The sequence below is a fragment of the Cygnus atratus genome, chromosome Z (genome assembly GCF_013377495.2).
Source record: "Cygnus atratus isolate AKBS03 ecotype Queensland, Australia chromosome Z, CAtr_DNAZoo_HiC_assembly, whole genome shotgun sequence".
NCBI lineage: Eukaryota > Metazoa > Chordata > Aves > Anseriformes > Anatidae > Cygnus > Cygnus atratus.
This window is the reverse complement of record NC_066396.1, coordinates 76,921,459-76,947,196: the sequence shown is the minus strand read 5'-3', so window position 1 is coordinate 76,947,196 and position 25,738 is coordinate 76,921,459. Positions and strand designations below refer to the sequence as shown.

Sequence of the window (25,738 nt, the reverse complement as noted above, 5' to 3'; positions counted from 1 at the left end):
CCAAACTGGTCATCTAGTTGCTGCTGAAGTGTACTTAAAGGTAGGGGAGGGATTGTTACTTGTATGCAGTGCTTCCTTCTGCTGAGGTTAATTCAGCTCCTGTCGTAGTCTGGTTGGTGTAGTCTTTACATGAGCCACAAGTGCCTCTGTTTTAAACCCTTGGAAGAAGATAATGCATTTAGCTTCAAAATAATATGTTTATTAAAAATAACAGCAGGAATAACAAACTCCAGCTTGTCATTTTCAAAGTTCCAAAAAATCAGTTGTGTATCGTAGTCAGGGGTGACTAGAAGGTTCACTGAATCTAAGGGAAGTCTCCAGCTCAGTGAGCTGTGTGCATGTCTGAATTAAAAAAGCATGGTTTGCTTATCTGTTTTAGAAGGGTGATACTTGATCTTTCAGTTTTAGCTTAAATCATGTTTGAAATATTTTATTTTTTGTAATTTAATAAGAACTGAAGTCAAAACTATTAACCTGATTTAAAATGTATAGTTAGTAGCCTATTTTAAAATGTGTTTCTTTCAAAACTGCCATTATATACCATGTGCATAATTTAGCCTTTCTCTTCCGCTTGCTAAGTCTTTGTGAGCACAAGATAATGGTGCTTCCCACAAAGTCAGATAGATGTAATGACAGTACCATTCCTAAAGATCATCCATCATCAGAATCAGTGTTATTTACTTTCTTAAATTTCTGGAGAAGTAGCTTGGCCAGGAGGCAGATCCTGCTGCTCAGATCACAGAGAGGTGTTTAGCTGGGGACAAAAGGGACATATTTTTAAGAGGATTTTTTTTTCTCTCATTTTTCTATGCAGAGTGTGCAAGTTATATATTCAAAGTTTTGTGGTATTCTTTCATATAGTAGAACGAGTCCTGTATTTATTGGCTAGGGATAAGGCATTCTTTTTGTTTGCAATGCTAGTATTGTTCTGGTTATAACTTTTGGAACCTCATATGTGGAAAAACAGAGGTCCATGGAAGGCTTTTAATTTTTATTTTTTATTTTTATTATTATTTTTTCAATATTAGTCTATACTCTGAATTAAATCAAAGCTGTTAATGTTGCAATTTATACGTTGCCAGACCATGTTAGGCTGCTCTTACAAAATAAAAAACACAGAAACCATTTTTATGGGGGATCTTCATCTGAAGTACAGAGAAGAACCTGCTCATGAAAATGGATATGGTCATCAAAAAAGACTAGCATAAGGAGACATCCTGTCTTTATGCTGAGAAGCTTACATGATTTTATCTGAAACAGTGTAGATGAAAACAATTCTTTTGATTTATACTTGTAGATTACAAGATATGCAGTGTGTAACCCCAGTTTCAGCTCCAGAATACTTTAGCAAAATACAAAACAAAGACCTCTAACACTGTATCAGCCTTTTGCAGAGCAAAAGAGGACAAGAGGGTTTGTATAATTAACAGTAAAATGCAATTGAATAGGAAAATAATTTCTGTTAAGAATTGATGATAGCCTGTCTGAGCTTCATAGAGGATAAGTTACATGTTTATGCTTATCAGCAGACTGTGCCAGCACAAGTGTGTCATTTTGAGAGCTAATTTAGTATGGTCCTGGTTGGAATTAAAATGTGTTAATCAGGAACATCTTAAACACTGTGGTGACTGTCATTGCCAATGAAGATGTCCACAAAAAATGCAGAGAAAACTAAATAAATGAAATATATGAATTGTAAACTAACTTGGATAAATTCTTCACACATATTTTATGGTTCATTACTGTCCTTTTTAAGAGGACAAAACTGTACATTTTATAATGGAAGCACTCACACCAGTGGTAGTTGTAAATTACCTCTAAATCATTCTATAAAATGCAGGAGTCTTAAGGAGATATATTAAAACATTACTTCCTAATATTTTTTCAATACTGATACCATAATAAGGAAATTAAATAAAATCATCAAGTAGTCTTATTTTCATACTATAAATAGTTAAATAATGTTAGTTGTTTTAACCAAGAATAGAATTTGAAAACCAAAAAAGTGAATATGAATCATAGTTTCAGAGACATAATACAAAACTTGGCAATTGAATTATTTTTTTAACAGGAGGGGAGAACAAAGATTTTTGTTTTGTTTCACTTTTTCCATTTTACCGAAACTGTATGCCATGCATTTGAACTTTTAATTAATATATTAAGGGATTTGACCTCTAAGAGAATTCACATCTGGTTTCTGATTGTGATGCTAGTAACATGGACCCTTTTATTATACCTGCTCATCAAGTAACAGCACAATTAAATTAAAATAGTTTATCATAGCATAGGCACAAATAACAGTTGTGATTCCATTTGTAGTTTCTAGTGATGAGTAGAATTTCAAGTTTGTGCTGATTATGGTGACTGAATTATGCAAATCAATTAGAACCATTTCAGTCCTTTTCTATACCAAGTGCTTAAAACTGTGTTTTTCACCTTGTATTTTTTAATTTGTGATGGGCTCTTTTTATCTTTTTAAGAGGACTTCTCCAGTTAGGAATAAATACTATCAGCCAATCATGGTGCTGAGACACACAATCTAAGGAGATTTTTCTAAATGTGATGGTGCAGGTAAAGAAATAGTGTTCTAACAAGAAGATTCCAGGTTTTTTTGTTTGTTTGCTTGTTTGTTTTTGGCGTGTGTGGTTTTTGTTGTTGTTGTTCTGGTTTTCTTTTGGAAGCGTGCACGTAGAGGTGGCTTTGGGAAGCCCAGCAGAGCTCTGTGTGCAGGTCCTGGTGCAAGCACACTTTCCTACATCTTATCAACTGCAGTAGGAGCACGGCACTGGCATCCTCTTCCAGATCTGGATGGAGTTGTGGCTAGAGACATGACCTCTCCCTCTCCACTGTCCACCAGCAACCTGATGGTGGAAGAGGAAGGGCCTTGCGCCCAACTCCCCTGGCAGGCCCAGCCTGGTGTCCACGTGGACACCATGCACTGGTGGCCGGTCAGGCTTGGCTGGCGCCATGCTGAGGCACCCAAGAGGAGTAAACACAGCTGTGTTTGTGTAAACACACAAGAGCCCTCTTGTACGAGCGCTCACCTGTGGAGACATGGTGATGACACTGGCAGGGAAGGCCTCAACCAGGTGCCTCCAGCGCATCCCGTTGCTGAGGTTGGCATGTGTCACACTCAGCAAGTAGCCCCATCACAAACCAGTCAGCCCCAGAGGGGGTATTTGGGCCAGCTGAGACAGATTAAACTACTGCTCCTCTTTCTCCAGTTGGCTTAAATGCGTTTATTTAAAACAGAATGGTGATGTGCTTTAAAAATATACCTTTCATCCTGCTTTGACCAGAGATCTGCATATTCTCTCAGGTTGGAACAAACCTTTTAATACACTGAGCTGGGAAGATGTTAATGTGACTCTAGAGGAGTGTTGTTATTTTAAGCCACCCTAACTGGAAAAGATTTTTTTTTTTTTTCATGCCATGTAGACAAGGTTCTCCTGTTCAAGCATTATTCATTCCATTTTATGCCCCTCAGAGAAACAGCCGTTGCTTTGTTCGCTGTCATTTTGTCTCTTGGTATTTTTACTGTTAGCAGATGTGTGCAACCCCACCATCACTCATGCCCAGTAACTGCAGTAATTCCTTTTGAACTACGTTTACTTGTTTTCCTGATGTGTGTTTGTTTGTTATGTGAAATTGTACTATGCAGTATAACAAAGCATAGGATATCATATAATATGCATATATTGGAACAGATACAGATATTTATGGTAAATTCAACCTCATTAAGCTAGGAATAAGAATTGAAATGTGAGCAATATTGAGGATTAGTTATTTGAATGTGGATTATTGAACAATTTGCAATTTATGTGGAACAATATGTGGTCGATAAATATAACTGAGTAAAAAGGATAACAATGCAAAAAAAAAACAACATCGCAGCTTAGCTATATTTGGAAGCAAATTATATTCCCAATTTTTGGAAGGGAAGTAAATTTAAACAAGCAGATTTCTTGAAACCTGTGGTACCATCTTTTAAGATCATGTATTCCACTAGTTTTAAGTACGTAAAAACTAAAATGCATCATATTGTAGAGTCACATAAACAACGAAAGGAAGACACAGTAAGAATTATACAATTGGCATGGAAACATGCTGGCTTCTATGCATTTATGTCATCAACTTCCCTGTGGATATTTTTTTCTGAAATCATTTTTCCTGAATATCAGAACCAGAATGTGGGCTGTGAGACTGATGTCTGATGCTTCAACATCATTTGACTTCCCTACTAGAAACTTATTATCTGCTTGTCCCGTTGATTTCCCAGAGATTAAGAAAAATAGTATTTTACAAAATTTTTATGTTGTATACTCACACACACACACATATACACATGCACACACAACTAGCAAAATGTTATTAAATATGCAGTTTATAAGCTATCCTTTACTCTTGCTGTACACCAATGGATTTTTTTGTTTAGCAGAAAGATAAAATACTAGAATTTGTGCCACCATCATTAAAATTCTCAAACTTCTTTTTAAATGTTTTAAATAATTTGACATGAGTAAGAGCACAGAATTTTCTAAATTTAACATTTCAAATCTTGATTTTATTTTGTGTAGTATCCCTCCTTCTTCAGCATTCCATTTACGTTGAGTTGATACATATATATGTTCTGTTGTGACTGCACAGGAGGTTTTTTCTATACCACACTTCTTTTTCACTCAGTTTAGAAAGTTTCTGCTTATATGCCTTTGGTCTCAGCTGCTTGACAACAGTCTTCAGCATGCAATTTTTCATACCAAATTATTGAATTTTATAACTGAAAGCAGTAAGTACAATATACTGGAGTTCACAGATGTGTTCAGTAAGCTGATTTCCAAACATGTTTGCCGTACTCTTTGGGTATTTCCGTAACTTGTGTCACCCATTTCCAAATGCTGGTGGCACCTCCACCTAGGGCTGTCTTCTCAGTTGTGGCTCAGGTAAGACACTCTTGCCTTATTTTTTGTGTTTTTTTTTTGGTTGGTTTGTTTTCTTCACGTTCTTTCATTTTGCTTTGGTTTATTTTGGGCTTTTTGTTCCTTTTCTTAATACATCACTGAAGTTATGTGCCAGTTCCTGAACCCCATTTGAGAAGTTAATTGTAGCTAAGGGTAGTGTGTGAAGGCATTGTTTATATCTTCTCATACTCAGTCTAATGTCCCTGTTGTGAATTCAAGCAACTTGAAGGTTGCGTTAGTTACTGTAAACCCTTGAGAGCCATTCCTGAATCTGGAAATTATTGTTGAAAGGAGCCACTCCAGTAAAATTATTTTTCCTTCGGCAGATCAGGTTCTTGAGAGCTTATATATTCAGATACACTGCTCAAGCTTTCCCATATACTAAGCAAGATCTGGCTATGAGATGACATATATGTTACTGCACCCTTCTGCACAGAGAGGGTTCTAGGAGGTATGTCTTTTGGCCCTCTGTCTTCTTCCTACCTGACAGCAAAAGTTGGTATAGCATTATTAAATCATAATTCTTTGGATTTAATTATTTATATTTTTGCCTTTCTTATTTTTTAATAGTCATGTGTCTATAATCCTTTTTTACCAGAGAGACGGAGGAAATCCTCTTGTAATCTGTGTATTGTTGACAGCTGTCTTACTCCTTGTGAGCTGGGATAAGCAAGGAAGAGTTTGATTCATTGATGTGATTCCTAACCAATCTCTTTTGCTGAACTCTTGTGACAAATCAGGAGTCTGTCTTGCAGTGAGTTTGGTACAGAGGACCACAAAAGGTTTTAGACTATCAAGATGCTGAATTGTGAGTTGGCACAAGTCTGGGTTAGCAGGCAGAAATGCCTGCCTGTCTTCAGCGCACAAAGAATTTATTTTTTGTGTTCACAAATCAAGCACCACATGCACCAATTTAAAATTTATGGTCACTCTTTTTAACTTAGTGCATGTACTTTGAACCCATTATTTATATATATGGATATATATGCTGCAATATCTCTAAGAGAAGGGGATGAAAGAGTTGCGGGAAGTCAAGGAAGGAATGCTACTAACTGTCAGAAATAAAGTCTAGCATCGTTCCTCCATAAACTGCTGTCATTTCAAGCAACACTCGACAATGAAGTAGAACCAGTTAAGAGACTGATTCCTTATTACAAAGGATGTAGTGAAACATCACATATGACAAAAAAAAAAAAAAAGCCAGCTGCTTCAATTCTAATTTTTTAGAATGCCTTAATGCCTTGTGTGTGTCACACTTGAAAAAAATAAATTTTTCCTAATGTAATGAAAAGTTGTTCATATTTAACATATTTTCATTAAAATATTTGACAGAATTTCTGTTGTGTCTTGGTAGAGCTTTTTATGGGCAAACATGATAATAATGATGGAGAGGGAGAAAGTTAATAACACAAAAATTAAAGTATTTATTTTTTTCTTTTGGTAGTAGAATTTTTTGTGGTAACCTTAGGTACTAAATGCTGATCCAAAACAGAGTAAAATTTTTTAGAATTGTCTTTGAACATGAGTATCTCACCACTTTCTGCAATGCTACATAACACGTTATTGACACATACTCACTGAAATATTACTTGTTGTGGGCTTGTTAGTTGTTTATATATTTTCCTGCCCATAGAGTACCATCTTCAAGTCCAGCATTTATATCCAAGCATAATCAAGAACTACAAGAGCTCTCTGAAATTAAGTCATTCATTGCTCTTCTACTTGGGTTCAGTTGCTTAAAGAATGGGAGAAGGTTTAAACATTTCCACAAATATACTTAAGAGAAATGTATAGATATATTTACAGTAAGTAAAATTTCTTTTAAGATAGAGTTATATTGAAGAGGCTCCTATAGTTAGTCATTATTATGCAATGAACTAACAAATCATTTAAGAACAGATGCACTGGCTCTCAAGTAAACGTTTGATTTGATGCCTGCATAACCGTGCATCGAGAAAAAAGGTGACTTACTATATTATTTCAGAGAAGAATCTTGTATTTAATCTGTTAGGTTTGTATTAAATAGTTATTACATAGACTTGAGACCTTACAAATCTACTCAATGCAAATCTACAAATGCAAATCTACTCAATCATCTGAAGTAGCTACTGACCTCAGGGATGCAGCAAACTAAAAAAAAAAAAGATTATGATTCATAGAATCATAGAATGGTTTGGGTTGGAAGGGACCTTAAAGACCATCTAGTTCCAGCCCCCCTGGGACACCTCCCACCAGACCAGGTTGCCCAAGGCCCCATCCAGCCTGGCCTTGAACACCTCCAGGGATCGGGCATCCACAGCTTCTCTAAATCACCTGGTCCAGTGCCTCACCACCCTCTGAGTGAATAATTTCTTCCTTATATCTAATCTAAATCTACCCTTTTTTAGTTTTAAAACATTATTCCTTGTTCATAGGATAACAGGGACTGCATTCCCTGACAAAAGTCCTCTCAGGCGTGCCCAGGTCCCTCTGGATGGCATCCCTTCCCTCTGGTGTGTCGACCGCACCACACAGCTCGGTGTCATTGGCAAACGTGCTGAGGACGCACTCGGTCCCACTGCCCATGTCACTGACAAAGATGTTATGTTAAACAGTGCCGGTCCCAAATTGTCACACATTGGAGACAATGTGAGTCACAATGTGAAAATAAAATTGTGACTTCGTATGACTGCTGTTTCAGCACTTTTAATAAAATTTAGCTTCCTATACAGAGAATATTTTTTAGATATTTGTACAAAATGAATATGAAGGTAACCTGTTGGGAAATGAAGGGACAAGTAGGCTTCCATCCTACTTGACTGGAAATCTGAAAGGTGAAAGAGAAGATGTTCTGCGAATAATGCGCTCATTATGCACTAATATTGGTAGTGTTATTCTACATTGAAGTATGGTTGATTTGCAAGACATTACTGATTTCCCTTTTACAAGGTGTACAACTGTAAATAAACTGTAAATAAGGTATCATTCGATGAATATAATGAGCCAAATGCACTCACTAGAGCTGCTGCACTCCATAGAATGCAATTGGTTGACCTTTAAAGAAATTGTTGAAATTCTAATTGCCTCACACTTCTACTGCTTTACAAAGATCCTTATGTTTACAGCCTTCACCACATGCACAAATGTTTTTTTTCTGTTTCTTTCTCATCATAGAATCTCACCATCAAATAGAGGGCGTGAAGAAGCCTCCCTCTTCTATAGCACGTTTCAAATGCCCTTTTTATTAATGTAATCTTTTCCCAATTGTCATTTAACTTTTCTTCTCCAATTTGTAAACCATCTGTATTTTAAATTGCTTCCTACTATCTATTTCAAACGTGTTTATATAGAAGATTATTACAACTTTCATCTTATTCTGACATGTGAAAGCTTCAGTTGATTTTTCTTCCGCAGATCATTGGAAAATACTGTTGCTAATTATTAGTAACAATTATAATTATGCTGCTAGTTATGTCTATTATTATTACATGCATTACTTATACTGATGATCACTAGCATTGTATTTTATAGCACAGTGCAGCTGACACAGCTCAAATACGCCAGTCATTCATGAAATGGTGATACTGAGCACAGACTTTCGGTGACCCGCTCATGGACCTTAACTACAACTGACTACGATTCCTGTCTACATGCATTTGTTTCTTTTCCAAGAGGCTAAGAGTGGGATTGTGCAGTAGGTTATTTGTCATAAGACATTTCTCCTGGAATGTGCCATGCGACTCCTTTCTTTCATATCCCTCCTTTCTCTGATGACTGCTAGGCAGTGTTACGAACAGGAACAAGCTCTTGTTTCATGATAAGCAGTGGCACATCATTTTTGCTTTCCCAGTGCCTAACAATTTAGGCATAGAAGACAATAAGATAACATATTAGTAAAAGTTTTGTGGGGACATCTTATGGAAAGATTTTTTTTTCTCCAGCTCTTGAAGGAACCAGTCTTTTTTGTCCCTATTTTCACAGTCAAAGCATACTTCTAGCTCTTTATTTTCTTCTGAAGTTATAGGTATGTTTGCTTGCCAAAATGATCCTCTTCATCATCTGTTTAGTCAGATGTTTGTGCTTTCTTCCTGCTAATCTCCCTGCTTTTTAGATTTCTAGATTACTGTCACACTTTGAGATGGAATAAGTAGATGTTAAATGTATTTGCTTGTAGTGCCATTTGTATATCATTTATTTATGGTCTTAGTTTAAGAGACTGCCCTTGTTTCTGGGCTACAAGGTAGTATAGTAGAAGCCAAGAACCAGTAGAAGCTTAGAGGACAGAATTAGTGCATATGTGGTTTTGGTAGAGGAAAAGTTGTACTGAGTGTGGAGTTGTGTATGGAGGGATGGGAGGAGTGGATAAATTGAGTCAATGTGGTTCATATAAACCGCTGAAGTTCTAGATATTAGTGACATAAACTTGAAATCTGTGCCCTCGCAGGTTGAGTCTTGTATGATACTTTACTGTATTATTATGACAAAGTGAAGGGAAATTATTTGTGAATTATTATGCTGGTGCTTAGCTCTTGAGTCTTTCAAGAACATTTTGCTTTTGTATTCCAGGGTTCTTACCTCTCCACCTTCTGTAGTGAGAGGATTAGATGTGTGATAACATGAGCTAAATGGTTTATTATTCTTTACAGTTAATGCATTAAATTGTTTATATTCTGCATTCACAGTAGCTGCAACAGAACTTTAAGTAATGTGTCTTGCTACATGCATTCAGTAAGAATCTCTAAATTTATTAAGCTGTGCTAAAGATGGAATAATCTACTGCAGGCTCTGTGGAAGTATTTAAGCCGGATGTTTGAGGTTTGAGCATGGCACAGGCCACATACCTAATGACTCAATGTAGTATTTACCAGCTAAGTTGAATTATTTATCTTTTTTTTTTTTTTTTTTTTTTTTTTATGTAGCCTTTCATGTCCCCTCGGTACCCTGGAGGTCCAAGACCACCTTTAAGAATACCCAATCAGGTAAGAAAGAATTTATCACTGATGTACACTTGTGGCCCCAGTCATGGTGCAGTGCTGGGAGCAAGGAGCATTGTCCCATTGGCCACCAATGTCCCTGGCACATGTCTCAATGTCCCTCTCCACTCCATTTTGTCTGACCATTAGTAGACACACTGTGCCACTGCAAGCTCACTTTTCTGTGCTGAATGAGTGCACACACCTCAAAATTTATCATGCCCTCAGCCTGTCTGCAGAGGGAGAGTGTAGTTGCCTTGTAGAGAGCTGCATTAACCTCAGCCAGGCTTTGCTGCCCGCTGAGGTGAAGGCAAAGCATCTCCATAGCTGTTACGTTCTGTAAACTTTCCTACCAACATTATGCATTTACCTCTGAGAACTGCTTTACTTAATCCTACATAAAATACATCACTCCTCCTATTCTTTGTGGGATGCGTAAAGTATATTTACTTCACAGTAAACATGGGGATGATCAGCGAGAATCAGTTACCAAGTGCGCTATGCCTCTTACAGGCACTCTGAGGACTTTATAAAAGCATCAAATTCCCACTTTTGTCTCGTCTCCACCAAAGGGTATGCATGCTAGTGTAACAAGAATGAGTAATAAGCTGCTGTTCATCGGCAGAGACCTTTATTGGCCCATCTGTGAAAAGATGGTTCTGGAAACAGATAGCATTTGTATTTTAAGTTCTTCTTAGTGCAGACAGAAGAGGAGAAAATGGATGTCAGCAGTTGAAATGTTAGTGATAAGCAGACAGAAAAATATCAGTGGAACTCTGAAAGCAAAACTGGGTCATTTGCAAGTTTGGGAAAGGTTGATAGGAAGGCTGTAATATCTTTTTTGTGAAACCTAGACTTCCAGGACTGCCTTTGACATATCGATGAGGAGGCCATTCTATTCCCCTCTAGTTTCTGTCTGTTTTTTATATCTGTGTGTCACAATGAGTGCTTGGCTTGAGCACTGGCACAATATTGCCAGGAAGTTGAACTTCAGATTTCAGTGAGATGGACATTTCAGGTTGCAACACTTCGTCAGATGTTCCACTTAGTGATGTTTGAGAGGAAGTTAAGTTAATTGTAGCATAGCTTCTTTGTCAGGAGAGAAATGGGTGGCTTAAAATTAACATTGTGGAAATAGTCATCAGGGGACAATACAAGTGCAATGTCATCCATCCAGAGTGCCTAGTTAAATGTTTGTTACAGGGTACTGTAATTCAGTCCAAGGCATCTTCCTGATTTTTGCACCTTTCAGTAAGCCATTTTCATCTTAGCCAAAGGTACACTAGAGTTTGGGTGTTGCTTATTCTTTTGTTTCTGTTTCTGTGTTTCTGAGCTGTGCAAATACTGACGGGTAGAAGCTGGATGTGGCAAATGCTATAAAACTGCTGCCAGCCTCCAGCTTTAGTTTCAGAAGCATTTTTGTCTGCACATTCTGACATTTTCAGTGTAGAGATGTAACATAATGTTTGTGGATTGCAGCTCTTGCAATTCATTTGCATCCTGCTGCATTTGTGAGTTACTGCTCTGAGCAACACTACCCTTATTTGAGTTATAGCATGGATGAACAGCGTGTGGAAATAATGAACTACTGTAATGCAGCTTTAACACTGACGTTTTGGTTACAAGGAAGCAAGTAAACATCAAACTCCCACCCTAACTATAACTCCATCCCTCAACACATAGCCGTAGGGATTGTATTTTGGGCAAGCAGGTGTGATGCAGGGCATACCCAGCTCTTCCAGTGCTGTGTAGGGGTATCCAAGCTAGACCTGGGCTCCACAGCAAGGAGCATTACTAAATATTGAGTGCCACACCAAGTGTCCCAGGGCTGCCTCCAGGGCTCCATCGTGCCCTGCAAGATCGAGTCCTGCAATAGTATTGAGTATGTGTGAGTAGCCACATCTCTGTGTATTTTATGTGTTGTTCTTATGCATCATCCTGACTCCAAGCCACTGAAGTAAATGTAAAACTCAGATTTAAATGATGTTGTCTCAGACTGTGTTTATTCAATAATCTTACAGTAGAATACCTTTTAACTTGGTGTTAAAGTGATGTAATAATGCACATCTTAATTTTGAAGTCCCCAACTCTTGTGGAAGTAAACCGTAGGGTATTTGCAGATAAGTTCCCCTTTGTATGTATCCATAAATACTACGGTGTTTCCAGGTCACCAGTAACTTATCCATTCCCTCAGTAAGCAATCACCTGTGCTACACGAGTAGATTACTTTCATAATACAAGATTTACTCATTCCAGACACATTTTTACTGAGAACATATTATTGTTTTGAAATTTTAAATAGTACTTTGTGGGTCAGCTGCAAAGATCATTCATAAAAACATTATTCTAGTTGACTAGACTGTAAGAGGCTATAGAAATTAGCCTTAAACCAAAATCAGTTGCTAAAAACCCAGAGGGCAGGTAAAAATGTGGGGACATAAAAATGCATTTGATTTGGACCAGAGGTGAAGTAACAACTCAGTGTAACTTCATGCTTGAAGGCAAGCTATAGGAGCAAGTGCTGTGACTGTTGTTTTCTCCTGTAGATGAATTAAAATCTTATCTTAGCACTGATACCCTTCAAAGGAGGCGGAGAGTGGATGATAAAATGTTCTGCACATCACAGTGCTGCTTCACCTTACCCCTTTGAGTGCTCTGTGTGGCTGACACACTGATAAGTCTGGCTCTCAGAGGACATCATGGTGCCCACATTCTGGCCTCTTAAGGGAAGATGTTAAAATAATGGTTAAAAAGGAAAACTGTAGGAATATAAACTTAGGATAAATTGCCCTGTAGCCAAGAAACAGGCAATAATTTGAGGTTAAATGATAGGTAAGCTAAAGCAAAGAAATAATTGGAGAAAAAGGGCAAAATTAGTGGGATTATATTTTGAAGATTATTTATACATAATTTCAAGGAAGTCCAAGAGTTTGTTTATGCAATCCGTAGCTGGGGTTGTTGGACATTTAGGACATCTAATTAGGACGTTTAGGAATGTTAACTCTTATGCATGACTCTTGACCGCAAAGAAACATCTGGGAATTAAAACCAAAACATCTGTATTTTCTATTTAATGTAATTTTTACTGTATTATGTCCTTGTAATACAGTTTCTATGCCTGCAGGCACTCGGAGGTGTCCCAGGAAGTCAGCCATTATTGCCTAGCGGGATGGACCCAACACGGCAGCAAGGTAAATGAAATATTTGGAGCATACAAAAGTGCTATCTTCTTAAACCTGTGTCTTTTTTCCTGTGTTTCAAAGCGTACTGCAGCTTTTTAAGCTTTTTGTAAATTAGGAAAGAATGATTCATCAGAGTAGGTTTAGAAGATGCTTGTATTTTGCACGGTTTTTAAAATTACATAATTTTATTTGCAGGGCATCCAAACATGGGTGGGCCAATGCAGAGAATGACTCCTCCAAGAGGAATGGTTCCTCTAGGACCACAGGTACCTTTCACAAATAAATATCAATTTTTATTGAGAGATCTATAGTTATACTGTATTACTCTGGTTTTGCATAGCTTGAAGATAGAATGTGCCAGAACTTGTTCTTCTAAATCTATTTAAAAATAAATTTTATCTCTGTTAAAAATTAATTTCTAATAGCAGCTTTACAAAGTCTAAATTTCAAGAATTAGTAATTTTAATTCAGATATGAAATTAGAAGGAGTCCCTTAGCTTGCTTATTTCAGGAAAGTTATGTTTTTTCCTACCGCTAGTGTATCTTGTAATGAAAGGCTAGGGTTTGCAAAGAAGCCCAAGTATTGAGCAGGTGTTTCCTCTTCCTCCCATCCTGTTTGATTATGCTGTTAAGGAGGGGAGAGTTCATCTCACAATACTACCAGCTTAGGCAAACTGTAACAACGACAAAAAATTGTAAAGTTTTTTCTTCATCTACTATTGAGCTAGAGTTTTGGTGAGTGCCAGAGAGATTTTAATGTAAAATTAGAAGTTCATGCTGCTATTTTTGCCCTGTATCAATCACAAACATCCCTCCAGCTTTAATTTCAAGGAGTGAGGCAATCAGGGATTGCAAGAACCTGCCTTCTCCATGGTGCTGACCTGTTTGTAATTGTATATTGGCACTCTCCGCAAAAGTGCAACAATATTAGTGGATATTTGTCAGTGTTGCATTTTAATAGTAAACTGAGGTAGAAAATAAATTTATTCCGATGTATACCTGAAACATGAACCAAAATATTATTTTATATTTTGTCAGCTCTCTCAGTGAGAGAAAATTTAGGTAGTGGTGTTTTATAGCAGTGTTGCCAGTATTTTGTTTATAGTGTGCTTGTTGTGCCCACACTTTGCATTTTTGCTTTCCATTTTAGATAATCTCTCTAGTGGATTCTTTGTTCCTTGGAATAGAAAGTGAATTTTAAATGATTAAATAGCATTGCCTTTCAAATCTGTTCATAACTGCCTTTACACTTTTGTGCCTTCTTGGTAGAAACCAGTTGTTCAGTTTAACACAACGTCTGCTGTGTGACCAACAAACTGTTATTAAACATTTGTTGTTTTTTCTGTAGCATTGAAGTTTATTTACAACTTACGTTTTGGAGGTAGAAAGAGAAGCTTTGCAGTGCTGCCATATGAGATTGAGCTGATACTTTATGCAGCACCATTAGTCACACAGCAGGCAAATCTCATGCCAGTTCTTATAAGGATTATTTTTTTCATTTTTACTATCTCTTAAAATCCACTATTTTTGTAAAGTTCATCTTTCTTTCTTTACAAAATATCCTCTTAAAATGGGGAAAATGTAACTTAGCTACACAAATTTCAGCTTGCAACTCAAACTTTTCTATAAATGGATTATCATCTATCTTTATGTGTTGCTTTTAGAATGTTCTCAGAATGCAGTTCTAAAAACAAATTTGATGGATCTTTCACACCTACTTTAAGGTCCTCTTGCTACAGTGCTGTAAAGTTGACCTAGGTGTGCCCAGAATGTGAGGCTCTGCTACCTGGCTGCACAGGCAGTAAACTTGGGAAGCACTTAATGTAGTGATACAGAAATGCTTGTCTCAGCATTTTGTGTTTTATGATTCCACACCTTTCCAAACTAAAAAACATGAAGCTGAAAGCTGAGTACTGTTGTAAATGCTTGAATGTGTGAAAAGCTCCAAAGAATTAGGTTCAGGTTTTTTCAAGCCACAGGTACACCACCTGAACAAGGTACTCCCTGCACGTTGTGATGGGCTACTTACACCCAGTCCCTCATACTTGCTGGTGAGCTTCTCAGGTGCTTCCTAATGCATTCAAGTCAAAAATAATTGGGTTATCTTAAATATTTAAAAATAAAGTCTTGGCTAATCTGTCTCATTTTGACCATCTGATGTTAGGGAGCCCTTTTATGAACAAGTAAACTACCAGAAAAACAGTGGTCGTGGGGACTTTAAGTAAAATCTGCAAGGAACAAATTAGGGCAGAGAGCATAGCTGCAGCTAAAAGAACATGTGTATCAGTAGCCTTAATGAAAGTGCTCTTATTTTAGGATGAAAGAGTACATTTGATTAGAATTAGCAGTAATTAGAGTTGGAAGTACATTTGATTAGGAGTCTTCCAGTTCTGCAGGATTCCATAAAGATCTTTAACCCTGGTCTACACTAATCATTCCTAAACTAAAATAAGGAGGGGAGATACCCGACAGGCCAAATAGGGAGAATGGCTCAGTACTCCAAATCAAGATGGGAAAATTAAATAAAATAGATCTGGAACTACTGTTTTGTTATAGTTGGCCTGTGTTCTCTTCCAGATCCAGTACTGCCAACTGAAGATGTTACTGCACCCAAATGCTTTGACTACCCACCAGTTATTGCCCTACAGAGAGGGCCAGTTACTGCCCTACTCCTCCAACAGAGAGGAGTTGCTCAGGCAAAATTCTCTAGGATAACTTAGGTTAAACAGGAGATTTGATTTAATCTAGCTGACTTTTGCTTGAGCATGCACACCGATCAATCTGCCTGCTGCTCACAAAAGTTCATGAATGAGTAGTGATTTATGTCCAGCAGCTATGGATAATACTAGCTTCAGATGGCACTGTTGGATCATAGAATCAGAGAATTCTGGCTGTGGAAGAGGACCTCTATTTACAACCTCTGGATGTGTTCTTGCAAACCAATTCTGTATGGTACACTTTCAGGACTGTTTAACAATGAAGAAAATTTTATATTTTGGGTTTCTGTTGTTAGCAATGGGACTTCCTCTCCTAGTTCCATTTCAGTTCTAGATAACTAGTTTATCTGTAATCACTCTACTTACAAACGGCACCAGATCAATAATTTGAATACCTCTGTAGGATTTCTTCTATGTATTCATAATGCCATGTTTACATGGCTTTGTGAATGGGACCATTGTAGAGAATACCCATAAGCCTAAGTCATATAGATTTTGTATTTTATAGTATAGTCGTAAAGGATAACAATTAGAGTGTATTCATTTTTATTATTGGAAACAATGACATAAATATTTTAAGTAAATCATTGGCTTGTCCCCTTGCTTTCCAAAATGCACAGCTAACATGTTTAAGTCAACAATGTTCATTTTAGAAAATATACTATTAATCATTTCTTTGGGATATCAGAAAAACATAGAAAAAAAGTAAGAAAAATGAATGCAGAATACAGAGTTCATTAAGATTGTGAGCTGAGATAGGCTGTTCTGCTTGTATTCATCTGAATTAAAATAGTTACAGTTTTTCATGTAAACAGTACAGTTAAACTTTTGTCATAATGTTATCAGACCGTAAACTCTGATTTCATAGGCAATGGGCAATCCATTTGTTGGCAATGCTATGACATTCATTATCATATTAAGTAATTTTTGTATTAGTCACATTGGACATTAGAATTGACCGATTAGAAGAGAAAAGTAATGGTTATGCTGTATGTTATAAAAGTGATATCATATGGTGGAATTTCAAATAAGCATTTATTGATACCCTAACAAAATCTAATAAAATGATTCTATTTAAATTCCATTATGTAGAAATCTCAGAACCCAAGTCCAGGTTTCTGATTTTGAATGAGCTTCCTTGTTATAAAAGTTGAATACGTTATAAAAGCTGTCCCTCTGGCCATTGACTTGATCTCTATACATGTAAATAATTCCTCCTGCAAGGATTTACATTTTAAGTATTCTTAGTGTATTCCTATTGTTTGAGTAGTAAATGTAATTCTTTCTCCTTGGGGATAACAGTATTATTTTTTAAAGTCAACAATGGAAACTCCTGAAAGAATGAATTACATTGGCCTATCCAGTCAGCAGTTGTATAGGGATATCATTAACCTGCTGTCCTTTCTTTCCCCCTCCTCTTTGGTTTTGTTTTTTTGTTTTGTGGTAGTCTGACCCTTGGTTATCATTGCAGAACTATGGAGGTGCAATGAGACCCCCACTGAATGCTTTAGGTGGCCCGGGGATGCCTGGAATGAACATGTAAGCACAATAATAAAATCTTATAATATTTAGAAAATCATTATTTCATTGTGGAAGTAACATTTGGGTTACATAAGTCAAAGGAGAACATGTTTTGGTAAGTAATGTGCTGTGATGACTAATAACTGCAACTGAAAAAAAGTGAACCTGCAGCAGCATCCTTCTTCTGCATGCATCTGTTCCAGGCTCCTTTGCTGTTCCTCCAAGTCTGTACAATCACTGAGTTTTTTCACAGGTCAAAGTTAAAATTCTGGGAATATTTTGTCAGTACAGTTACTGATATTTCCATGTATGCATTTTTTAACAAGTGACATTATAATCATTTACAGTTTTACTTTACTTTTTTGTAAAGAATGGTACAGGTATGGTTCTTTTCTGCAAAATGAAGAAACAATTTTAGCAAAATAAAACTATTGTCTAGAGTTCATTGTAAAAAAATACAAACATATTTGAATGAAAAAGTGTGGATGATTCTCTCTTTGTTACTGCCTTTATTTCCATGATTATGTTTATTTCCACTCTAAACATATAGAACGGTACTCCAGATAGGAGTGTAAGTTTTCCAGTTTTTTGGGGCTGGATTACCATCTGGTAACAAGTGATATCAACTGAGTTCAGTTAAGCTATATTGATTTATTCCAGACATGCATTTAGTTATTGGATCATATTATTCCATTTACACAGGTAGACAACCCCCCTTTTTAGGCATGTAGAAAAAGTTTAGATATAAAATTACTGTATCTAGACTAATCTACTAATTACTAATTAGACTAATCTACTAATCTACTGGACTACTAGTCCAGATTTAAATTATGGATTTTAGCGTAGCAACTGACTCAAGATGAGCAATCTTCCGCACTTGCCATAAATCTTTGCTTGCCTGGAGTTGTTTTTATAATTATTAAAAAAAAAAAAAAAAAAAAAAAAAGAAAGATCCTTGTATTATATAGATTTCTCTCATAAGAGAATCTGAAATTTTAAGGGGCTGCTATAATTACTGTTAGTGTAACACAGACCAGAGGTTATTACCTGAAAATGAAGTATGGAGATAGATAACACCATTAAAAAAAGTCTAATCCAGCATGTCTTTCATTTCTTCTGATTTCTGGACAGACTTTGATTTTTTGAAGCAAATAAAATCTAAAGTTTGGCATAACTCTATCATATGCATCATATATTGGACTCCAGACAATTTTAGGAACCTTCCCAAGGGTAGGCATTTCTTCTTTTAAATAAAACTGATGCAGAAAAAATATTAAGATATTGAAATTCAGTGTGAGTATAATATAAGCACTACACAGATTGTCCCCAAGAGGAGATTTAGTTTTAAGAAAAGAAAATGTAGCTTCCTAAAATAAAATGTTCTGTAATTAAAACTGAGGATAGATAAGGTATTTTGAGGATACTTATCCACATAAATGAGAGATAGGAAGAACGTGTTTATTCTTCACATAAAAAGAACAAACAAACATGTTTTCTGACAAAAAGAACTCCTTGTTTGCCATAAAGAAAGAAGATGGTTATGGGTTGAAATACTAACATTTTCCCTATTGCAGCATTTAATAAGCAGGTTTCATCTTATGTTGAGTCAGTAAGCATCCATGGATGGTGTTCTTTTAAATCAGTGACAGAAAAGCACATTTTCCTTTGAACTTGTATGTTAAAGGGGATGCTATGAACTGGAGACCTTTGCTTAGGGAATTCATGAGCTTTGATAGAGTGTTTGGTCTTCCGAGAAGAACACCAGGTAGAACAGCAGTTAGGAAGCAGGTAACCATAGCAGTCTCCTTGTTTCATCAGGCATGTGCTGCCCTTGTGTACGTTTTTTACAAACCTCATCTTTCCTCCAGCTCAGCTGGAGTACAGTTGCTTGGTTTTGAAAAGACTTCCTGCTACCCCTTGGCATATTACAGTGCATGCTGGAGGCATAAGGGAGTCCAAAGTGCTCATCCTGCAGTATTATGCTATAGCATATGCTGACCTGTGCCACATGCTGAAACACAGACCTTTGGAGTTAGATTATTGCATGCCTTGCTTACATGATTTTTTTTTTAATGAAACCAAACATTTATTTTTCTTCTGTCAAATGGAGGGACATACACAGATCCAAAGAAGAACAAAGGCGTTTATGTGGACCAGGCTTCCTTTAATTTTATTTCTGGACATCACATTCATTCCTTGTAAAGTTTCTGCTGTCAGGCTTGTTGTTACCCTGCAGCCATAGTAAAGACTCGTCTTCTGGCTTGTTCTGCATACAGAATCAGGGCAGAGCGCATCTGCAAATGACCTGTGGGCAGTAGCAACAGATGCACCCATGTTCATTCAGCTCATTCTCTGTATTACCCCTTACAACTCACCAAATGCACAGCTCTGAGAAAGCTGTACATCATTTAGTGTACTTAAATTTCTAGGAAAAGAAGATAACTATACATAAAATTATTGCCTTATGTTAACTTATGTTTGTCTTCACATAGCCATATATCATACATTAAGATTTTGCACTGTTGTATTCAATGTTTTTGGCTTTCTGGCAATGTTAAAATATAAAAGCATGGACTCTACAAAAAGCAGATGCCATTTTAAAATCCAGCTTTTTCTCCTGGGAAAGCTTCAAAGGAAGCTGTTCTGGCTAAGAGCAGAATATCAGCCAAATACAATTTTACATTTTTCTGGATGAGAAACTGTTCTTTATTGTTAAAAATTGTAGCAACTAGCCTGAGAGCTCATAGACTGTATTTCAGTTCATGAACATATACTCCACAAATGTAGTATTGATAAATAATTCCTTGCTCCATCACAGGTAATGCAGATCAGATTACTGCTTTAAACAGCAGATACATATGCTATATCTTTTAAAAAGATTTTAAGCTGAAACTTGGTGTAGCCATTTTTAGTAAGATATTATTTCTTCATGGTAAGCTGGCCTCTTTAGGAACAAAACAGCAAATTTCAGGGAGCATTGTTGCATTTCTCAGGCACTTTTTAATGGCCTGCAGTGGTGCTGTATCAAGCACTAAGAATATCTCAGTCATGCCTGAAAGGAAAAAGATGTGATTTTATTTTTTTAACTGCAGTTCACAAACTTGTATCTAGAGGTTTAATTTCTGATGGAATATATTTGTCCATTAGGAAACTGAAATGCTGGACTTTTTGTTTCCAAGTACTGTAGTCAAGGGTACAGGACTAACCTTAAGGACAGATTGCATTTGCAATTAGTCGTAGTGGTAGATATTTTGTAAATTACTCATATTTTAGAAGCAGAGCAATCATAATAATCTTTTATGACTATTCATACTTCCAAAATAAATATTTTTATTAAAAAAAAAAATAGCGTGCATTGAATTGGAAAAAAATTGCAGGTAGCTTTTTCATGTGTTTTATAAGCTAACAACATTATGCTCTATATAAACCATATGGCTTTCAAGCAATCTGCTAGAGTTTTCTGAGTCTATACTTAGAGCTGTCCATGACTTCCAGTAAATTTGCAAATTCCGACAGCTTTTTAGATGAAAGGTGAGTTTCCTCACTGGAAACAGCAGCAGTGCAGCCTGCAGGATAACGCAGGCTTTATGTAGTTTAGGTTGGTTATTAGGAAGAACTTCTTTACTGAAAGGGTTGTTAGGCGTTGGAATGGGCTGCCCAGGGAAGTGGTTGAGTCGCCATCCCTGGAGGTCTTTAAAAGACGTTTAGATGTAGTCCTTAGTGACATGGTTTAGTGGAGGTCTTGTTAGTGTTAGGAGAGAGGTTGGACTAGGTGATCTTGGAGGTCTCTTCCAACCTAGACGGTTATGTGATTCTGTGATTCTGTGAGCTTAGCTCTAAAAAAACTTGCATGCTCGCCAGAGGATGAGAGGAATTGTTTGAGAGGAATTTGTTTCCCAGTCTTCTCATAAAACCCACCTAAATTTCCATGTTGCTGTGGTTAACCCAGTCATGTATCTGAGTCAGCTTTTTAATTTCTCCATGCTTCACAGTAATCTGCAGTGTAGTCATGGCCATTTTCCATATGATGTTTTTCAGTATTTATCTTTGTGTCATTTAATGTCACACAGTTGCTGGGTTTTGTGGTGAAAACCAACTTGAGTATTGTTAGAAACACTGCTGGTTTCTCAGAAAAAGAGGATCCAACAAACCACATACGGCATGTGACAGAAAAGAAAAAAAAAGATCACCTAATATTTCCCATGTTATTAGCAGAGGAGAAATTGCTGAGTATTGCATCTGCAAAATCCACTTGTGCCAGGCACTACTTGCATGATGCCATGAGTCCCTTTCCTGGCTAGAGTAAGGCAGCCACTGGCCATTGCTAAAAGCCTTCATGGAGGTATCTTCCGGCAAACATGCTGCGTGAAGTAACCTGTGGAGAGCTGCTAGGGTGATGGATTTTTAACCTTCATGGAAGGACCACTGAAGCTGTGAAAAATGCACTCAAAAATATCTTCCTCATCTAGTGGGGAAGTGTTTCAGCAAAAAGACCCCCTCCTACATTTCTGTTTTCCAACCTCCCATAAATGTGAGCATCATAAAATGGAATGATTCACTTGATTTATTTCAGTTCATTGTTCGAGATAATTTCTTTGTAATAGTTTCGCCAACAATGCAATAAAAAAATAAGAGAGATTCAATATTATATCCCTCAGGCAACAATACGTACTTATTGTTTTACTTTTGCAAAACTTTAAAATAGAATACTTCCTGAACTCATTAATAAAATCTACTTTTATCTCTGTATTTAAATCACTCTTCCAAGTCTGCTAAGCTATTGTGGCTAATGTCCCTTTTCTAAAGCTAATGAGGCCAAAATGCCATTTTAAATGCAAAGGCTTTGTCATCTGCTCAGCCTTTCAGTTGACAGGGCTCTCAAAACATGAATTTGTCTTATTTATACATAACTAGGAGTTTGTAATGCTACCAGGAATAATTATGGTTATTCACATGTTATGACTATAAAACATGGAGATTTTTCTTCCCATATATAGTTTAGTTCCCTCAAGACTGCCTAGTACCATCAAGACAACATCTAACCACCAAACCATATTTCTGATCTCAGCTAAGAAAGAGAAACTCAAAAGAACAGCCAGAGCTGTGAGAAAAAAATAGGTGCTCTGTCTGGAGAGTTTTTCCTTTTTCCGTTCCCCATTCTATTCTGCTGTTAGCATTCGTCTGATGTTTAGTCTGAGCAAGCTTTATCAAAGACTTCTTTGGCCTGTTGCACTCTTGTCCCTCCTGCTAGGAAACTGCTATTTAATCATAAATATACTCTTTGAGCCAAGCATAACAAGAATGTCTGAGAAGTCTGAAATTTCCATTTTGCCTGGTTTATGATAAATTTCATGTTTCTGGGACTTCTCTGGAGATAACATATCCTTCATCAAGTAGGAATCTATTTTTATATACCTATCTAGATGTGTTTAAAATGTAGGCTTAAAGTGTCATGCTTTCAATTTTTTATAAATAAATATTTTAAATATATATATACACCCTATTGCTGTGCTTCTCAGACACATATTAGAGCAACATATTTTTTGTGGCTTGTTATTCTAAAGAATAATTGTTACCAAAATGTTTGTAAGGAAAGCGCTCTTTCCACAAATGAAACCTTGCTATACTTGCAGTATTCTAGACCCATACTCAATACATGTATGCATCCACAATTCTTCAGGAAGGTACTTCATTACTTAAGCAAGAATACAGTTTCATGACTGAAATTAAACCTATATTTTTGTAAATTTCTGCTTTGGTCTGTACTATAATGAGATTTTTTGTGGAACATGTGATACTTCCTCCAAATATTATAAAAATGTTAATAAAGTTGAAAGAAAAACACTCTTCCTGAGAACTCAAAGAATTTTGGAACACGTATTTCACTCTTTTCAAGACTTTTTTAGCACACTAAAATGTTGTAAACAGAGTTAAACTCTCCCCAAACACTAGGAAAACATTTCAAGAGACACAAATTTGCAATGTTTTTCCAATCATTCCATTGAGGATATGAAAGGGGGATGTCTGATGCTTCCTAAATTTGTTCGTGCCTGGAACCAATGCAGAGCTTGGCCGCTTCCAGGCTGGCCACTGGCAGGGTATTTGCTGGCAAAGGGCTTGTTCTGGCGGTGGTGTCCTGAAAAGCACACACGCACACAGAATGAGTTAGGACACGAGATGTCTGCAAGGTAAATGGCGGGGCTGTAGTCATAGATAAATCACCTTTCATCAGCTCATATACTGATTAAGCGAAGAAAGTAGTGCAACAATGGGAACTTTTCTGTAGCACTGTAGCTTGGTGAAGTTATCGTTGATAATCACTCTTTAATGTCATTTGAAAAAAGCCATCTCTTATCTTGCTCTGGAAACAGACTGCTTTGAAACATTTGCTTCCTTAGAACAGGTCAGAAGCCCGGGGATTGTTCTGTATCTCATCTTTCGTCTTCTCTTACAGGGGCCCTGGGGGTGGTAGACCTTGGCCAAACCCAACCAATGCCAATTCTGTAAGTAAATATTTAAACATACTAAAATCATCTTATATTCAGAGAATTATTTCTCATCAACATACCAGGAAAAAAAATCAATTCAACAAATAAAAATACTGCATGGTTTTTGTTTTTGACCTCCACTAATCCTAATGCAGAGTAGGAACAGTGAGGAGCATGTCTTAACAGAGAACTCACTGACCTGCAAATATCCAGCTCTATTCATAATCATGCAGCCACACTGCATCTCCACATAAGTTACAGACCTTCGCTAACACAAAGGCTACCCTGGGGGATATTTAAAATACCTTCTATACCTTCTAGCTTCCTTCAGTGCAAGTAGGAAGAGTTAGGACAAAACTGTCTGTCTTGCAAGCTCTACAGAAATGACAACGTGGGACGATCAGCTTAATGTGTGCTCACATATTTCATATAATAAAAGCACATTTGCTCCTGTTAACTAGGGAAGGTGGAATTGTAGACATAACCATTTTAATACGCTTTTTGTAACAAGCAGTGCACTTTATTGAATTTTGTTGGAACAAATAAAAAATGAGGTAGTCTAATAGCAGCTTGAAGGAAGAGATGGTCGGTAAGGTATCCCATGTGAAAAACGGTACCTGGTATTTCTTCAGAAAATACAAAGGTAAAGTTTCAATTTTCATTCATTGGTCATATATCATTAGTGTAAAAATGTCTCCCTTTTTAGCACTTTGCAGCAGGATAAGGTAGGTCTGATTTAACAGACTAGACTGGTTCTTTCTGTTCTCAATTTTGAATTTTTAATTATACTGAATGACAATTAGGAAAAAAAAAGAGCTGAAACTCTTTCTCAGTTTTCTTTTGTGTGTACTGAAATAAGATGGTTGTTAGGATATTTTTTAACTGACAGTTGAAATATTCTCACTCTACAAAATTATTGAGAAGTCTAGTAATAGATACATGTGAAAATGAATTGGCTGATAAGTTATCTACAAATATGTAAGATGCTTATTCTACAAAATAATTTTGCTTTTGGTCAATTCAGTTACTTCTTACCCCATCCTTCTATAATAGCTGTGCTCTGTATTTCTTTAGAGAGAATCATTGAAAAGACTGTTGCATAAAGAATAAAACAGGGTTATTCATAGGCAATTCAATTTCTCCCAATGTCCTTTGTAACAAATACAATAATTGAATTTGACATGAAATTAGAACACTGTTCTTTAAATAAAAAAAATAAAAAAGAAAAGAAGGAAAGAAAAGAAAAAAAAAAGAAAGAGTAATGCAAAGAAATAAAATCAGTATCGTCTAGGGTGAAAGAAACAAGGGTTGCTTTCCTTTTATGGTCCAGATACTAATCAAGATTAAGTGCACGTGAGAACATGCAAATTCAGTCCATGTACAGGATGATACTACAGTCCCATTGACTTACATACACGTATGTGCTCCTTAAGTTTCCACCTTATAAAGCATATTACATTAATAATCTTACAGCTTAGCCATTCACTCTAGCTTGCAGATCTTTACAGAGCTTATTCTGCCTCCCACAATAATAATAACATTTTGTAATAGACACAAGGAATGAAATTGGTACTGGAATTTGTAATTTGGTATCTTAAGAGTGATGTTTGTTGTTCAAAATGCATGTCTTACTAATTACAAAAGAATAGGAACAGATACCAGACCTCAGCCTGCATACATTTTAATGTATGAATTATGTTATTCATATTGACTTCATTAGAGTGGCTACCAGAGCACAGTATTCTTAAATATAAATATTTTTAAGTATTTGGTGTTAAATTCAGTTTATGTCTAAATTGCAAATTTTAGACTTGAGCATACTTATAATGACAAGTTGTTGAAAAGAAAAGGGGTTTGTATTTGACGACAATAGTATGTTTCCATCATCTTTAACAATATATTTGAAATAAATTAAACAAA

The 25,738-nt window shown here is 36.5% G+C and overlaps 1 protein-coding gene across 2 annotated transcripts in view; it reads left to right on the top strand.

Annotated features, from left to right (window-relative positions):
* The window catches only part of SSBP2 (single stranded DNA binding protein 2), a 181,402-nt gene that overhangs the window by 133,995 nt on the left and 21,669 nt on the right, over positions 1–25,738 (top strand). For both annotated transcript variants that reach the window (XM_035567553.2, XM_050716352.1), the window contains 5 exons: positions 9,857–9,916; positions 13,035–13,101; positions 13,288–13,358; positions 17,281–17,348; positions 23,785–23,833. In XM_035567553.2, the coding sequence (XP_035423446.1) occupies positions 9,863–9,916; positions 13,035–13,101; positions 13,288–13,358; positions 17,281–17,348; positions 23,785–23,833 (309 nt within the window). In that variant the 5' untranslated portion in view covers positions 9,857–9,862. The remainder of the gene's footprint in view (positions 1–9,856; positions 9,917–13,034; positions 13,102–13,287; positions 13,359–17,280; positions 17,349–23,784; positions 23,834–25,738) is intronic.